Here is a 17,590-nt window from a genome sequence, read left to right as displayed (position 1 = left end):
ATTAGCATTTTCTTTTTTCAAATTCTCTCAGCACATTGCTTAAAAAAACTTCCAATCCCCATATACGCCTTGAATGTTGCAAAGCAACAACCTAGCCATGCCAAGGTGAGGAATAAAAAAAACTACATACAGAAGTCTAAGGACTGGTAGAACTGTTTAGAAATCTTGATAACTTGTTGTTTTAAATCAGAACCTTAAGGTAATCAAAGTTTTGAACAAATTCAGTTCTATGGATTGACTGAATCTTGTGTGCATTACACATTCGAAACATAAACAGAACCCAACAATTACATATTAATTTCTTCTGTGGGGTGATAAATAAAAAGAGAGAATATTAATTATGTGTTTTTCACCCATACAGATTGTGGAGTCAGAGCACCACAATCTGTTGAGTGATCACTCCAACAGCAAGAATTAGGAAAAGGCAGTACGCAGAGACTACTTGAAAATACTTTAAAAAATCCTCAAAACAACCCAAAAATGACACCAAGAAAAGCAAACCCAAAATCTAGCTACAGTTGCAGGCAACAAAATCTTACTGGAATACATTTATAGAAATAACTGAAAAAACATACAAAATTAAAGAAAGGTGGCACTCTTACCTTAAAGATGGGTTTACCCAATAATATCAAAATATTTTTGCTGTTTATACCTTGTTCAAGTAAATTGTGATTGCATGTCTAAAAAAAAATTGCAATTTTCAGTCAGTAAATAGGTTTTCAGTCAAGTGAGATATTCTTGGACAAGGACAAAGTCAAGATAAATAGTCAATTACAAGTAATCTAAGTTTAGGAAGTCTTATGAGCCTTGTCCAAGTCCAAGTACCTTGATAATTTCAATATAAATTAAAAACACACCCCTCTGTCTCTCTAAGGAGGTAATTTTAAAAACAAAACCCAAAGTGCCTGGTTATGATTTAATTAGATATCAGTCTACCTAGAAGTATTAAGTAATTATTTTGATTTAAAAAATACAAAAATGAGACTGTAGACACAACTAAATCTAGTGACCTTAATCGCAGCAGTTAGAGAAGGTCTTTCTTTGGGGTTTTTTCTTGCCATATCCAGAAGTAGTTTTTTTAATCTTCTTGGCAATACTAGTTTGTGACTTGGTGGAACACTGTATTTTGCAGCCATCCACAGAACTGCAGCAACACCATAAACACAGACCTATTGGTATAACATAAGAGACAAGAAAGATTTAAACAGACTAAAAAAAGCCTCCACTGCAAAAACAATTCCAGCAAATTATCCAAAAATTGCCCTCATTTCCTGAAACAAACAAACAAACAAACAAAAACCAACAGAAAACTAGAGCTTTTAAAGTACAGATTACATTTGGCTTTTGAGGGTGCTAGTGAAAACCTCAGCCCATTTCAAACTCTAGTTGTTATGCATGCAGGGCCAATAACAGTACTATTCTTCTACTGGTGGAGCAACAGATATTAATTCTCTTATTCTTTACCTAGGGATATTATTTAAAAAAAAGGTATTTAAGAACCATTTTGAGGAATTAATTTCTCATGTAAAAAGACTGCTGTAAGCTTCAGAGTTCTACCATAAAACCTGGCCAGATGCAATTTACTTAAAAAAGGTCATGACAATTCAGCAAGTAAGTGGCACACAGTAATTGCAAGCTAGCCAGCACAAGTCATATTTTACAGAGAAGATTACATCTGTCAGAAGAATGAGGCACTGCATATTTATTTTAGCAATTATTGTGCTACCTGCAGCTCGACCAATTGAAGTTGCCCCAATGAGGGACCTTGAAAAGGACTTGGTATTTACCAGCTTTCTTGTTTTGTTTGAAGAATTACAATTTTCTGAGTCAGATTTAGTCCATGTAATGCTTAGCTTTCATTTGTTATCATGTACTATAAATGCAATTTTAAGAAATTCAAAGCACCACACTTTACATTGCCCCTGAAAAATATTACAAAAGCTCAATGGACAGAACCGTAAGCACAGTAGTAAATAATATGTTCCCATAAAACAATGTCCTCTGGCAGTCTTTTGAGCAAAGTGAACAGCGATGAACAAAACATACAAGTAAGTTATAAACTTAAAATTATAAACAAAAAAACTCATGAAGAGTTCCATTTGAACTATTGAACAAAAGCTGCTAATAGCTACAAAAACACCTGAAATGGAGAAAGCAGCTCAATCAAAACAAAAATAGTTTTCTTCCCCTTAGGTTTAGAACTCCAAGATTACCCTAAATTTATTTATTTAGGAAAAAACTGCCATCCAAGCCATCTGATCCTTCAAAGAAAGTTCTTTTTACTGTTACTGTGGCTCACACTACACAGTCTTCATTCTCATACCATAAATTGAACTGAATGTTTGTAACTAGAATGTTCATAACTAGAAAGTTATACTGCCATCGGGAAAAAGGCAAAAAACCCCATCAGTTTGTTCTATATGTAACATTGTAGGAAAGCAAGAAAGCAGATTACTTCAGATATTCTAAAGAAAACAAAAAAAAAAGCACAAACACCTAAGGATTATTAATTTCTACTGTCTGGTGAAACTGTCTACTGTCTGATGCTCTATTATATTTCAGGGTTAGTTTAAGCTTCTGAAGCCTTTGAGAAACCTGTATGTTGGATCAAAGCAGTTTAAGAAATAGCAATTTTAGGAAAGATATAAAAATATTTTCTAGTAACAGATAGCTTCACAGAAAATTGAATATTTTAGTAGATAGTTATGAACTTTTATCTTCTGATTCATGATTATTGTATCTAATTCCAAAGAAATCATGTTACACAAGGCATGTATTAGCTAACCTCTTTTCTTGTTACATAACAGAAAGGTACTAGAAATTCTGTTCCCCTCACTTTTAAGATCACTGTGGTACAGTTTGCAATTCAAAAGTAGTTGCAGTGGAGACACATTCACTTGCTATTTGACATTTTAATTATCTTTGTTCTAAAAGCTTCTTATGATTTTTATCTATAGCTCTAAGAAAACTATATTGGAAAAAGGCATCATTCATAATGTTCTCAAAGTAAAAACATACTGATAATGATATTTTTATACAGTCTTCTGAATGTGAATAATGTTTGGGCTTTTGCCCAGACAGTCTGAATTACTGATGTTACTGTGACCTTCAGAATGTAGAAACATGACTTCAAAGTCTGTCTTACTGCTAAAAAACTGAAAATAATTAAGTCTTATGGAAAACCATTGAATAACAGATTTTTGGCAGTTACTCCAAGAATTCTGGAAGGCTAAATTATAGAAGCAACTAATTTTATGAGAGATCGATATATAAAAAAGCCCCACAGATAACCAAGAAACGGTGGAAAAATGAGAAATATTAACACAATCTTAGAAGAGTTTAGCTTTCTTCTTCAATTAGCAGAGGGATAAAACAGTCCTTGGATAAAATACAAAGCAACCTACATAACCTACCACATTACCTTCTCAGTATCCACATCCTCTTCTTCAATTTCAGGAGCTAAATAAAATACATCACAGGATTCTAAATGAGAAAAGAAATCAGAAACAAAAGGTAATATGTTTGCTTTCTTATCCGTTTCCCCTGAAAAGAAATAAAAGCTGAACATGCAATGTTCAGCTTATTTTACCTTCAGCTTTTGGAGCAGCAAAGAGGATCGTTCCATGGCAGTCAATCAGCACAGAGTCCAAACATAAGACCACTGCAAAAAAAAAACCAAACCAACCACCAAACAAACCAAAACACAACAAAAACAAACAAACAAACAAAACCCACAAAAGGGCAAGGCATAATAAGTATCTGTTCTTGTAGTTATTTAGCACTAATAAAAAGAAATAATTTTAACAAAGAATTTCCAGTGCCAGAAATTATCCTATGATAACCGATGCTTTAAATAACATTTATTCTAGGATAGACACAAGCCAATAAAGAGACAGTAGTTGTGTAATGACCCAAATCAATTTCTGCAGAACAAAGAAAAGAAACTGGAAGCTTATTTTCTTTATACCCAGCACTGAAAAGGAAGGTCAAGAAAGAAGCAAAGCAAAAAGAAGTAAATATAATGGCTAGATACACTCTAGTCTTCTCACAAGGTACTGATAAAAGATGGTCAATTTATCTTAAGAATTTAAGTCTCTCTTCTCTTTTCCTCCTTCAATCCCACAAAAATAGAAGGTCATCATCTGGAGAAAGCTGACACACACGTGGCCGGATCCAAAACTCATCTAAGTGCAACAGGATATGAAGTCTGGGTTTTCACAAATAGTTACAATCACAGTTTCTCAGTGAAGAAATGTTACATAGGTTGATATTTGCAAGGCTATGAAATTTTCCATTGTTATAAAAAGACATAATGGACCTCTAAAACTATTTTAAATGATTGGAGGTCTTCAGGAACTTAATGTTAAGGTAACGAGATCATGTCATAAAAATCTGGTGTTGAAAATCTTGTGGCAAAACTGTGTCTATCTGTTTGCTAACTTCAAAGCAGATTTTAATTTAATGTGTTTTAATACATTAAGCCAACTGGCCAGTAGTGTAGTCCTCTATTTCTAGACTACCATTAGATCCACAGTTTTCTTACTAAAAACAAAGTATTGGAAGAATAGATTCTTAAATCGAATAAGAGATGAAAACATTACCTGTATTAATTATGAAATAAAATATTAAAGATGCCTAAGAGACACACAGATATTAATTTACTAATAAATAATTGAAGAAGTCTAAGGGGTAAAAAAAATAAAGTAAGAAAAAAAGGCAGTAATGCTTTTGCTTTTTTTAGTTACCTGTACAAACCACATCTAAAATGAAATTATTCACTATGCTTAACATAAATAAAGGCTTGTCTACTGCTTCAATAATATTTAAGCTAGACCTGAAGTATATGTCTTGAAAAGCAAAGCTTTCCTAAATGAGAACTTTTCCTGGTTATTTCTGCAGAGGAAGCTTCATGCTCTCTTGTCTTTGTCAGCAGTAAATGTCCCTGGTCCTGCTCACACAAACCAGGTCTCAGCTTGTTCAGTACAATGTAAGAATGTTCACCTGGCTCCCTTAATCACCCATGAGCAACATGTAAGCAACATCCTCTGATAAGAGGAGAGGAATTAAGTCAAGTCCCAACGGAGATTACAAACAACTCCTGTAGCAGAGTTGAATTAACAAATACGTGAAGAAGAGGCTAGCTTTGGGATATGTTTTCTTAGCCAGGTAATTCCAGCTTAGGATAAGGAGAAGAGTGTAATCAAGGAAGGATTTGGAGGAATAGGCTGTCTATGTGAACAAACAAAACAAAACAAAAAATCCAGCTTCATATATTTAACCATGACTCATCAGCTGCCAGTCTTACTCTACCATTGTCACGACAAAGGATATTTTTACGAGATATATTCAAAATACGTATCAGCTTCACCTTTAGTAAATATTATTCAAAAGGAACATTGAGAGAACTTCATGTGTGTGTGTGAGCACTGAAGTAGTAACACTTCTATAAATTCTTCCACAATGCAGCCCTCCCCTCAGAACAGGCATACAATGCTCTTGCAGAAATATTCTAAATCTGAAACCAATACTCAACTTCAAGGTAGCTTTATTTGTCAAATACAGAATTTTTAAGTAAGGTGTCTTCCATTTGGTGATTTGTATCATTATGTTCCCTTCTGTAGGCTACATAAGGTTCAGATGACAACTCTGAACATTTTTAAGACACGCATTCGGATGCATGTGAATGCAGTTAACAGAGCTAAGCATACTACATTAAAATCTGAGCCATTATGTGCAGTTATCTGAAACCTTCAGAAACATTAGCAACATGCTGTGAGGCTGAAATAATCGTTCTGTTACAAAGTATATTAAATACTTAGTTTTATGGGTAACAATTCTCAAAGTGCTCAGAATCTTCACTTACGGCTTATTTCCTTTTAAGCCATTTAATATCATAGAAATAAAATAACAGAAGCTGAAATCCAAAGAGATGCAGTAAGTTTTCTGTACATTACTATCTAGTTGTTTATATTCACTTACAGGCTTCAAATTCATATTCTCAAAAGCAAGTTTGTTTTAAATCAAGGAAAAGAAAGGCAGGGTGGTGGTGGTGGTGAAAGCCTCTGTTCTGTTTATCAGAACTGTTAGAGGTTTATCATTAGTATAAACTAAACCATCATTCAGAAAGTCCCTGGAAATTTAGAATGGTCTTCTGAGTTTCATGCAACATATTCCAATTTTGTCAAAGGACAGTTCCCTCTTCCTCTCTCAGAAGTTTACTTCTGATAATTTGTCTGTAAAACTGAAGCATAGGGGATGTGGAAGGAGTAACTCCATGACAAGACCCTGGGCACTTGAAAATGGCAAAGGCCTGTACTGTAGAAAATACACCAGGAATCATTTGTCACAAAGAAATCTAGGCTAAAGAGGAAGCTTTTTGTTTATGTATATATATGTAAAACTTATTTCTTCCTGCTTCATGATACAAGTCACAAGTGTGTTTGTTGAAAGTTGAAGTAAAGATTCTCAATTCCCAAAAGGCCTAAAATTTGTTTCACTGCTTGAAGCCATCCATTTCTGCTACAAAAGCCATCAAAACTCAGAAAAAAAGGGAAAAAAGACATTTATCTATCTATGGAAGTAAACTTCAAATTGAATTTTGTCACAATGTAAGAGAGTCAAAATAGAAACATTGCCTATTATTTTCTGCACACAAAATGAAAGTCAAGATCCTTTCAATCAAGAGAATAAAGGAAACATTAACACAGTGAACATAGATAACTAGGTAAAATACTTTATGATATTTAGGACTATACCTGGATAATCTATGCAAGTCTGCAGAGTACACAAACACTCATGACATAATGCCCAGAGTTCAAAGTCTTTCAGAGGCCTACCATACCAGGACAACAGGAGTTTAAGAGAGATCCACTGAAAAAAACAGTGAGGATGCAGAAAGTTATAAAAATATTCACAAATTAAAAACATCTACTAATGCAATAAAAAAGTAAACCCTAATATAAAACATACTCAACTTAAAAACTAACAAGAAAATATCTTTATTGCACTTACCAGTAATGAATTAATACTGCTTATTAAAAAAGCATGTCACAGTCAGCTAACTGTATAAATGAATTGTTGCTTAATTGCTTCAGGAAAAGTGAGCTGTCTGGAAGGTCTTTCTTACCATACTAAGGAAAGACTCTTAGAATGTCCATTGTGCAATAGACATATTTTATGATGAAACATAATTACATAATTATAGGGATAATACCTAGACTGAAAAACATAAAAAATTCAAATGATTGCCATCAACATAGCAGTCCCATATTCAAAACCTGATTTACCCTGACAGTTGCATTACATGTCTTACCTTAAAGATTTCATCAACATCTCTTGTTCTTCAGTGAAAGTTGTTAACAATATTGACAGAATTAATGACAGGCTTATTTGAAATCCCAGTATGTTGTTTTGGTTTTAATCACTGGCTGCTCAATTTGTAGTAACAGCATTTGTTTTTCTGACTATCAATTTAGCTTTTGATATCTGGCATAATACCTTAATGTGACAAAGATACTGCTCCATGGAAACTTACTATTCTTTAGAGACATACTTTACATTTTGTGATTTTTTATTTTTGGGGGGTGGTGTGTGTTTGTGTGAATCTAAGAATTTGAGATTTATAGTAGTGCACACACCTTCCTGATCAAACTGTGCTATATGGAAAGGCTCATCTCTAGTGGCTCTTGACATCAGCTGCACTTTATGATCTCTGTTCACCTACCAAAGGAGCACTAAAAATTCATTGTAGGCAGAAACCTCTGAGTGAGAGCAGACCCAAAGAACTCTTTTTAAAATGAGCACAGCGTATTTTTTCTTGCATATGCAGTCCTGAGAGAGTAAATTTCAGGCCATGTTAGGCAAAAGAATTACCAGAAGCAATTCAGGATTAACTATGGAAAGAAACAAACATTACACCCTCAAAAAATCCCTGAACAAACAAAAACCAACCAGACAAAAACCCAAGCAAATCAACCCCAAAAAACCCAAACACAAAACTGAAGCACAGGCAACAAACAAAACCCCCCTCTGAATTGTTTTGTTGCTTTTACAGGCACCTTTATATGCCAATCAGTATTTGTAAAATCTACATAGACTAAGGGTCTCTCCCACACACAATGGCAGTACATCATTAACTTTGACAAATCAGCCTCTGCACTGTCATTTACTAAAGTCAAATTTTCATTCTTTTACTGAGATGCTCTTTGGATTTTATCATGAAATACGTAATGAACTGACTACTGCATTGAATTTCATAAAGCTCAACAAATAGAAATAGCTTCAGTGCAATCTATGGAGAAAAGAAGGATATTTCTGTAGCTGAAACTTTGTTAATAATTTTAACCAGAAGACCTTCTCAAAGAACAAAATACTTTAGCCTCATAGTGCTTAAATATTCTTTGAAGGAGAACCAGATAAATTACATTTTTTTAACAAAATATATCAGGAAACGCACCTTTTGATTTACTGGAAAGGTTTCATATTCTGCCTACCTCCGACAGATAAAAATGAACTTGGTGCTATTATTCTTCTATCCTACATTGTGGCACATCGCAAAAATTAGTTACTTTAGCATAGACAGATTTGAAGCCAGGTGATAAGATTCAGTTTCATTCTCCAATTTTACTATCACAAGCACCTTGGAGTGCAAACTTTTTTCATCCATGTGCTCTTACTGTATCTAGAAAAGTAAGCTCTTGAATTGTCTGATAAAAAGCCATCAAACACACAGCAGGAAGGAAAAGGACAGATAATCAAAAGAATGAATTAGTCTAGACAGTATATAGGATGGAGCTTCCTACTATACTGTCGATAGATTCCTATCCCTGAGCAGCACTGTTTCCCCTTCCAGAGAACCAGTGGGTCTCATGTGCCTCAAATGTCTTTGCTCACAGACAGTTTACAATGAAAAGAGCAGTCAAATCTTCAAATTAACCCTGCACAGCTGACATGAGTGAAGAGAAACCATGAGAGAAATTTCAGACTGACTAAAACATTAAGAAGGTCTTGGAATTTAGGAATTTCCTTCTAGCAAGTACACACTGGTGCAACATGTTTCTCTGTAAGAGCATCCCTCCTCTTGAAGTTTATGTCTCTAGAGGCTCTAAGAGCTGCAGTGAAGAAAGATGGACTTCCTTTACCACATATACAAATCATCTTTCACTTCAGGAAAAGGTGATGAATGGCTAGCTAGAGAAAGAAGAATCTCAGTAAACTGGAGACTGAATTTTGCTGTACAGCAGAAAGCTGCAAAGTATTTCCCATCACCTCTGAGATATCCAAGCTCTTTAGAGGAAGAAAGAAATCACAGAAAGACATTTAAGCGTGGCAGGAGAGTAGGAATAAATCCTAAGAGCAGCAGCAAAAGTTTATAAGACAGAACTGTCAATGATAGATTAGAAAGCAGAGGATGAAGAGGCACCAGAAAAACTCTATTTTGAAAGAAAAAACTATGTAGGGAAAGCAAATCTTAACATCAATAAGATGAGAGAATCACTGCCATCTACAGGATGGCCAAATCAAACTGAGTTGGGGAAAAAAAGGATGCGGTCTGGTTACAGGTTGGTGAACTTCATCTAAATGCATGTGCTCGTTGTTTCTCTGGCAATCATTCTAAAGAAATAATAAACCTCAAATATAATATTGTTAGCCAGTATTTGTGTGCTAGTTGGTCTTCTGTCATGCTAATAAATATCTGCAATGCTATTGTCTCTTACTATAATTCACATCTCTTCTCACCTCAATCATATCAATTTTATTCCTGAAAAAGATACCCGAGAAGGTAATTCTTCTAGAATCCTAACTATTCAAAATTCCCACCTTCCTTCACCAGAAAGAGAACTGTGGAAGACTTCAAACGCAAACTGAGGGTTCAGACTTGCTGGGGACTTGTGCTACCTACACCTTGCAGAAGTTACCCCATGGAGTCAAGGTACATGACAAGACATGTTTCATCATCACACATTTGCATTTGTGGTGAAAAATGCACACAGTTTGGTTCAAACAGTTTTCAAAGGAAAAAGAATACACTTCTCAACCTCAATCCTTAAACAAAGGTAATTAATGCAATGCTCCTGGTACCACACCTCTGAGGTATTTCAACACAATGCACATTCTAACTCTACTGAACCTTGGTTTAACAAACGTGTAAGTGTAAAACTCCTTATTTAGCCATGTCTCAGGTTTGGCTGTTTTGGTTTTTAACATGCAGTTCTCTGATTCATGGTTATTACTATTTCCTAAAACTTAAAATCCCCACTCAACCACCAAGAAAGAAAAATCTGAAGTACTGGAAAATGTATGATTAAATGCTTTTAGTCAAACCATCTTTAGCATGCATATTTTAGCAAAGCAAGCTCAAGACAACTCTTCAGCATTTATAAGCCCACTTCATTTAAACCATTAACATTATCTTAATATTGTTATTAAACATTCATTAATATATTATCATCAGTGAAACTGCACCAAAGAGAAAATTGTAATCTAATTTCTCTTTCCAAATTTATGTTCTCAATCAGACCTTTTCATAACAGAAATATTATCCATTTTTTAAAAGTAAGAAAATGTTTTTCACAGCATAGAAATTTTGTCAGAAAATATTAAAAAGCCAGATGAGCCATTATTGCCTACATCTACATCCTGGTGCCATTTTGGTTTACGCCCAAAGATTGCATTTCAAACCTTACTTGTTGGAAAAGCTATGGGTTTTTTGCAGTGCTGCAAAGATTGTTTAACAGATCTTCTACTTAATTGCTGGTACCAGAATTGTAAGCCCCAAATTTAGTAAAGCATTCTAAATATGCAAACATAATCTATTTTATGAACATAATGCTGGCATGTTTTAAATAGCTAAAGCAAGATTTTCATCATTCTTCTCTTAGCAAGTATTATTCTGGGAACTGACAACTTTTCTTTCCGTCATGTTATTTCCCCAGTGTTAAAGTGTCAGCCTCTAGCTACATGGCTTTTCACTTCTCTCATGCTTGACAGGGTATGAATGACCAACAGAAAACAAACTTGCATATGTCAGTTTTCCATTAACCCTTCCCAAGTAAATGCCATAGCATTTAAATCACAGAGAAACATTTAAAAGGATTAGAGATGAGACACACCTGATTGGAATGAAACTGGTTAGAGAAATAAAAGATCCCCACTCAAACTTGAAGTGAAAAATATTTATTTATGGCATGCAAAACTATAAAAATTACTAGGAAAACCCTCACAAGATACATTGCAGTAGCCAGACAAAAGCAAGCAAGTATTTTTAGTAATGCTTACTAGCAGTAAAGCACACAACAATAAGAAGCAGTGTTTGAGTATTAGAAAAATATTGTCCACTGGAGAAATACTGACAGGCAAGAAAAACTGTCTGTTCTCCAGAGTAGACAAGGTTGATCTTCAACCGGATGGGGCTGGTATTGCAACTTCTCTAACAACATGAAACACTGAAAGGAATGCTAGAGAGACCTCTACTTGCAATCAAAAATATTATAGAGAACTCAGGAAAGAGCAGCACTGCAAATCCTCTGAGGTGTTTTCTATTTGCCCCACAAGGCAGAAATCACATTAGTTGGGGCTTCAAACTTGTGCTTTTGCTGCAAATGAACAAATTCAGACTCATGCTTTCTTAAAAAAAAAATCTGGTAAAATTCTGGCCAATGGGAACTTGAGAGAAAGACAGTAGTTGTACTTTCGTCATGTAAAGGATAGCGCAGTATGGGTTTTTTTTGTTTGGTTGGTTTTTTGTTTGTTTGTTTGTTTGTTTGTTTCCCCCAGTCATCAGGAGGTAACACAGAGGCAAAACCAGCTGTATTTTGGAAACCTGAGGAAAAAAATCTCTTTTCCAAAAGAAAAAAAGAAGCTGCAAACATTAACCTACTGCATTTCTCTAAGACTTGCAGTAAAGTCTGCTATACAGTTAATTAACTACTGACTATGAATGACCTTCCTTCAGAAAACAAAGGATTACAAGGTCAGAAATTTCAGGAAGCCATTTCAGAAGCCTAGGTGTTAATATATTTAAGGGTTTTTTTCCCTCCCTACAGCAGTTAAATAATCAAAGAAGATTTTATTCTGTTTGGGTTTTTTATTTAAGGCCAAACAAGATTTTTCTAAATAGCACATTTTTATGTGGCAGAGCCTGAACACTTGCTGGAATCATGTACTAAAAAAGAGAATATAGAGCATGAGTCTATCAAATGTTTCTTCTATTGAAAAGACAGCTATAAACCTCTGATACAACAAAGAACCACTACCCTGCTGTCTTCATTTCAGATGCTATGTATTACAGCACTGCTTATTAGGGTACCTGGAATAAGAGTTACCTTTTCTAATTCACAGTGATTGTCCTGTGAGTTCAGTGGGAGCAGGATAACCTCACTGTTAGTAATATCCTATTTGTTCGCAAGAATGAAATTCTGTTCAGGCTGAAAGGACACTTTATTTAAGTTGAGGATGAAATATTTGAAGAAAAAGACTTCAGAAGAATAGCAGAATAACCTGAAAATGTGTTTTGGTTTACTTTTCTGTGCATCAGTCTTAAGTCCTGCTGAAAAAAAGGCAAAAAAGGCAAATAAGATTTGTTACAGCTTTTAATTTCATGGAAGAACTTTGGAAAACCATAATTCTGAGGAAGATTATTTTCCTAAAACTACCTTCATGCCCTGGTAATCTGGGAAGGACAGAATGCATTATTTCAACGCTTTTTTTTCTCCTTAAAAAAAGAACTATCATAACACTCAACTTATGTTCACGAGTGATGGCAGAAACAGGAAAAAAAAAAGGATGTGTGTACAATAAATGGATTATTTCTCAGAGTCTGAAGAATGCACTTGCAGGGTTTAAAAACTAAATGAAGAATTCAATATGCATACAAAGAATAACCCCCTTGAAAGGCAAAACCATGCCATGTGGTACTTAGCCACGCTTACTATCCTCCTGAACTATGAATTTAATAAGCAGATGTGTTGAGAGAGAAGAGACAAGAAAAGGAAAAAGGGACAGATTCTTCAATTTGCCCTGGTTTTTGAGCTATGATGAACAAAAGGCCCTTTACACACCTGATAAGTCCAGGTTAGTGCTCCAGCGAAGATGTTGGGACAAGGTGAAAAAAGGGACGGATAGAGACTGAATGTAACCCTAAGTGCCACTGTATGGGATGGCTGGAAGATGGGCTGGTCGGCAAGGAGAACAAGGCTGACTTACCAGTAGACAAGCAAAGAAAAAACCCAACATCTTCACCTAAGAATAATGTCTGGAAACAAAACGTGTGAAGTTTGTGCTGCTCATTTTTATCCCGCCATAACAAAGCTGGAGAAGGATAAACAACCCTGAAGTTTTAGACAGCAGCTCTCCTACCACAGGGATTGTTTACACCTCTGAGTGTGGCACAAGAGAAAACCATCTAGTCAGAGACCAAACTTGTCCACCCTGAGATACTTAATTTGCGCAGAGAAGAGACCATATTACAATTATCTATAACAAATTCTGGTAGATTCTCCCTCTCTTATTTGGCTATTTATAAAGACTCAATGCATGAGACAACATATCCACCACATTGTGCACATATTTAAATTCTATAGTGAAACATACATAACAAACAGAGACAGCAATTTAAGAACACAGAACAAATATAGCATATGTACAATTTCCAAAAACTTAAATGTACATGTAAGATTAAAAATAATGTGGACTCTATCTTCCTGAAGCTGATGGGATATTGCCATTGATTTCAATGAGGTCAGGTTTACAGTCAGGAATTCTGCAATTTTCATAAGCACCTGGGAGGCTCACTGCAAGGTAGTGAAATTTATGCATTGACAGTAACATAAAGAGTTAAAAATGCATGTATGCATGGAAGTTGATTTTGCAACAGCATAAATTTCACCGCAGCACTTTACTTTTTTAATTTAAGAGGAAAAAAGGATCACCATGTTTCCAATATTAACTCTAAAGTGTGCAGACTAGCAAAATTCCATTTTCTGGGATGCTAAAGGGCACAAGGCGGGGAGAAATCACACAGTATTTAAGTCATCTCATCTCCACATAAGTGACTACAGCAACTATATAATGAAGACTTTATTTTTACTACCTGCTCATTACTTTTGATTTCTGAACCTCTGCCTCCACAAAGATTATCTTCATTATTGTTTGCACTCATCACACCGTTGCTTAATTCTGGTGGCCTAATTAGGTTTGATCCATGTCTGTTCCCACTGGGTTTTGTTGTTAACACTGAATCCATCTTGTTAAAATGTGGTACATAATTTTCATTTGACCCTTGAAGAGTTTCAGAACAGTCTTCCAACAGCAAGTAGTTGTCTAGCATTTTTGCTCCAGCAATTGACTGATTTGGGCTTTTTAGCATATCAGCTGGTTTTAGCACTTCAAAGGTAGCACCAGAAGAGTCTTCTCTGTGATCAGATGAAGAAAAACCTATCTTTTTACCACTGATAAGTGACATATGTTCTCCTAGATTCAAGCCAGACACTTGGGTGCATACACATGGTGCTTGTAAACGACGATCATCAACTTGGTGATTCTGAGATTCTATTTCTGGTGGACTACTGACAGCAAACGAATTGAGATTTCCCTTTGAAAAAGCAACCTCATTATTATTGTCTAGAGGTAGTGATTCTTGTGTTACGAAGTGATTTTTCCTATCTGCTGTTGGTCCACTGTTGGTTACAGAAGTAAAAAAGTTATTTGTATCTGCAAGTTCAAGTGGTAGCTTTGGAAAGGTCTTCATTTTTCTCAAAGAACCTTTCTTAAAAAGGCCATCTCTCTCCAGGTCAATAACACATGATTTTATATCCAAAGCAATGCTAGCGAAGCTGTCACTATACACTGTGTGTTTATCCTCTTCTTTGCTCTTTTCAGTTTGAGTTGCAAGTTGAGAATGTTGAGTTTTCTCATTATCCAGATCAATTTGCATTTCCTTCAAACCACTTTCTCTGCCAGTCACCATGGCAACTACAGAAGAGTTGTTATGACAGGCAGTCGTCACTTCTTCCACTGCAGACGAATCACCAGCAATGCTGCTTTTCTCATTTGAGTATAATTTAGATCCCAAACTTCTCTGACACATTCTTCCCTTCCACATGTTATCACAGACATCTAGACACAAATACAGATGTTTATATTAAATGTGTGTTTAAACCTTCTAATTTATCCTAGTAAATCTTAATATTGCTTTTTCTGCCATTGCTGTTACATATCTTTAGTATGTTACAAAAATTCTCAATTCCTGAACAAATCACTTTGAATCATAAGGGACATTTTAAATATATTATGTTAATTAAGAGTTGCATGTCCCTAATCACCAATCTACAAATATTTAATAATGATTTGTTGTAATCTAGGAAAGAAACCTGTAACAGAGGATCATACAAACATAGTCTTTGAAAAATCATTAGATATGTCAGGCAATCTGAAGTTTTAGACTAAATACATCTTAAGGTTACCTTGAGAAGCACCAAATGATTCAATTGAAAGAACTCTTCTTCCAACAGCAGACAAGCTTCTACAAATATTACTTGATGAAGCAATCTTCATTTTTTCTTCACATAACGACAAAATGCTCTAGAGAAAATTAATGTTAAATACTTATTTTAATAATGAATAGATTTGTGAATTTTGACTAACATGAATGATGTTAACTCCCACAGTACATCTGAAATTATAAGATACTACACTGGAGGTCTTTCTTCTCCAATTCTTTATACTGCGTGTTTCTATTATGTGGCTGAATTAATTTCTTGTTTTTACCATGGGCTATTATGAAGTCATTTAATACAATTCAAGTTTTAGCCTACAGTTAGAAAGTCAAGAAAAACTGATAAAAAGTATCTTAAATGTTATCCTTTATGAGCAACATAGTGAAAATGCAAAAAGCTAGAGTGCTGATTCCTTTTTTAAACAGCCAAGGCTTCGCTTGAATTCAGTGACACAGGCAGGATGATGAATGTTTTTATTACAGAAATTACATTAAAATTAAACCCTGAATCCTAAAATTGCAAAATACAAATATCTAAAAAGCAAAATTCCCAGTTAGAGAAAGCAATCGTTATGAGATCACAAGAAGTAACAGTCCTTCATATCTCTATTCTGCAGCCTGAGCACCATTTGATGGCATTAGCATTGGTCTCACACATAATTAACTACAGATATTCACACATTTAAAAACCTGTCCCTTTGGGCAGGATGTAGAAGAGAGCTGCCTTTCCAAATACATCCCACCACTTCCTCAGTAACTATTCCTAGATAAACACTGCTAAGATCTCATGCAGCTCTTAGGAGATGCTCTCAACTTCTCCATTAACCCACTCAACTACTCCTCTGCTGCTGTGCATGGAAAGAAGATATTGGCCCTGCTGGTTCACATATGGGATTGAGGAAGGACAGGAGAAAGGGAGACAGATATCCAGCTGTGCTGAAGTCTAGCAAAATGCCTAGAAAGTCTAGGGGTTTTCCCTACAAATACCTCCTTGAACTCTGTTCATCCAAGAAAGTGTCCAGTGGAAAAGAACAGAAAGAACATACCTCAAAGTGACTCTTACACATTACAAAAGACCAATTATTTTTGGGATGATTTAAATAGCCAGCAACAGCTTTCAGGGTCTACAGACCACTTGGAGATGAGAGAGTGCTATACACTCCCTCCTCTGACAACAGTAAATGAATAGAAACAGAGCAGCTGCCCAAGCAGGCACCATATCAGGTATTAGACTGCTTGGGAAGTCCTCAGTCAGCGAGACAGTATTTTTTACTTTATAAAAATGAAACTGTTAATTCTTCTGTTGCAGCAGTCTTCCTGCAAATTATTGATCATAGGTGCTATACCATTTAGAATGCACACTATCAGCTTGGGAAAATGAAACATCACCCACTCCCTGCCAAAAAAATAAATAAAGGTAGATAGCACTATCCTGAAGTACAAGAACTGAATCCAAGAAAAAACACATTGCACAACTGTTATCCACTAGTTACATTCTGATAGTCTGCAAAACCATTGAAGTTAAACTTTTGCATGTTAACATCAAATAACTCTACCAGGTAACAAACATTTAGAATGTAAATTCTTTGAAAACATCAGCCTGAAAAATCCTATATGGTTTCAAATTCTTTCTAACAGCTAAAGGTAAAATAAGAGGCTAAATGGAAAAAAAAATACAAAATCCAATAATATCTAAGCCTTTATGTATTTACAGAAAAACTAGTTAGTAGTAATGCTTTGAACATGCCAAGGAACAGACATTTCCTGGGTCCCTACATCGCCTTCTTAAACACAATCCAATTTTCACACAAATTTCACAGCATAATGCTTGTGCTTTTATTTCTAATGGCACTCTATCTCTCTGCAAACCAAATATTAAATGGGAGGAAAACAATTAATGAGAAAATTTGGATCCATCAGTGTATTCATCCAACCTTCCTAAAAATCCAAGAACTGTGTAATATCTGCATCTACTTTCCAGGTTGTATATCCATCAGAGTGGGAAAAAAGATGAATTTCTGCTGAGTTGGGGAAGACCTCAGCTTTCTTGCAAAACCTGAGCATACTGCTTATCACGACCATCTTGATAATTACAAA

At 35.1% G+C, this 17,590-nt stretch overlaps 1 protein-coding gene across 1 annotated transcript in view; it reads right to left on the bottom strand.

Annotated features, from left to right (window-relative positions):
• Nucleotides 1–17,590, bottom strand: part of KNDC1 (kinase non-catalytic C-lobe domain containing 1) — a 55,253-nt gene that overhangs the window by 14,999 nt on the left and 22,664 nt on the right. The window contains exons 5-11 of the mRNA XM_066323791.1: nt 15,462–15,579; nt 14,090–15,114; nt 6,756–6,870; nt 3,590–3,661; nt 3,422–3,483; nt 1,011–1,169; nt 603–680 (exon numbers count right to left, since the gene is read on the bottom strand). Coding sequence (XP_066179888.1) covers nt 603–680; nt 1,011–1,169; nt 3,422–3,483; nt 3,590–3,661; nt 6,756–6,870; nt 14,090–15,114; nt 15,462–15,579 — 1,629 coding nt within the window. The remainder of the gene's footprint in view (nt 1–602; nt 681–1,010; nt 1,170–3,421; nt 3,484–3,589; nt 3,662–6,755; nt 6,871–14,089; nt 15,115–15,461; nt 15,580–17,590) is intronic.

The sequence above is a fragment of the Sylvia atricapilla genome, chromosome 8 (genome assembly GCF_009819655.1).
Source record: "Sylvia atricapilla isolate bSylAtr1 chromosome 8, bSylAtr1.pri, whole genome shotgun sequence".
NCBI lineage: Eukaryota > Metazoa > Chordata > Aves > Passeriformes > Sylviidae > Sylvia > Sylvia atricapilla.
Note: the sequence above shows the minus strand (reverse complement) of the source record. Positions and strands in the feature narration are given on the sequence as shown.